The sequence below is a fragment of the Perkinsus marinus genome, assembly GCF_000006405.1.
Source record: "Perkinsus marinus ATCC 50983 genomic scaffold scf_1104296965238, whole genome shotgun sequence".
NCBI classification, from domain to species: domain Eukaryota; phylum Perkinsozoa; order Perkinsida; family Perkinsidae; genus Perkinsus; species Perkinsus marinus.
Genome location: NW_003204397.1, coordinates 1 through 1,076, shown reverse-complemented (window position 1 = coordinate 1,076; position 1,076 = coordinate 1). Strand labels below are relative to the sequence as shown.

General features: G+C 52.1%; 1 protein-coding gene across 1 annotated transcript; it reads left to right on the top strand.

The window, feature by feature from the left end:
- Window positions 1-59: 59 nt before the first annotated feature.
- Pmar_PMAR016781 (hypothetical protein) lies at window positions 60-455 on the top strand (the record flags this gene model as incomplete). The annotated part of the gene is made up of 3 exons (XM_002769649.1): window positions 60-118; window positions 168-282; window positions 333-455. The coding sequence occupies 3 exons, from the start codon at window positions 60-62 to the stop codon at window positions 453-455; spliced, it is 297 nt and encodes a 98-aa protein (XP_002769695.1).
- Window positions 456-1,076: the final 621 nt, after the last annotated feature.

Genomic DNA, 1,076 nt, shown 5'->3' with positions numbered 1-1,076 from the left:
AGTATTTGGTGTTGATCGACACTCAATTGCCGGGTGGTGTCACTGGCTTCGACAAGTCCATGAGCCAGAACGCTCCTGATTTGATATCAATCAGCATAACACAGGAAGATTTCGTGAAGTAATAGACGGTGCAAAACAGTTCTTGAATGACATTTTTTTCGTGTTAGGTATGGTCTGAAGGATATCAACTTCACCCCAGCGCGGTTCGAATGCGGCCCCAGCGGAGTCGAGGAAACCATCGTGACCACCACCGGCAGTTTGATGGTCACCTGGAATCTCAAGGTAGAGAAGTTTCGTAGCGCGCGAAATTGTGATGGTCTTTGCTTGTTTAGGATGTACTGCGAGGGAGAACTCACAAGTACTCAGTGGCGACGATGGGCGATTACATCGTCGCCACTGATTCCGCGCCGGGAGTTGAGAATAGTACGGCAGGAAATGCTGTGCTCGCCATGTGAGTTACATCACCCACTGAATATGCTAGAGTATCTTTTGGTTCAGGTATCATGATACAATTGATGTATTATTTTCATAAACTAGTTGAACTTGAATTAGTATACCACTCACACACTCTCTCTCTGTCTCTCGCAACCGGGCCCTCACGGGCCTCTTTCAAAACATTCGGAAGATGGAATGGAGGTGAACGGAGGGCGAGCTCTGTGTGAGATACCTCACAAACTTCAACCCGAGTGGGGAAGGGCCCCGCGAGGGTCTAGGGCGGCTAGGTCTAGTTGAGGCCGCAGGTTAGTCCCCGAGGCCGCGGTCCTGAGCATTATTTTCTTCTCACTAATCTAGTTCCGGAGTACACGCTCGAGGAGGCCGTAGGACGTAAGAATCCCGCGACTCTGGTCGACTTTTCAACGTCCGTTGCTGATATCCGCTCCGCTCTAGCGGAAGAGTGCGGTGGCCACTTCGAGGTCGAGAAGCTCTTGTCGGAACCCACTGCCCGCTCGAATCAGGAGACCCTGACATCCTACATCGGGCGTCTGGATGAGTGGGCCAGACGCTGTGCTCTAGCCGGCGCTCCCCTCGGTGACGGCCATTTTATCAGGGCGTTCCGTGAGGGAGTGAATGACGAA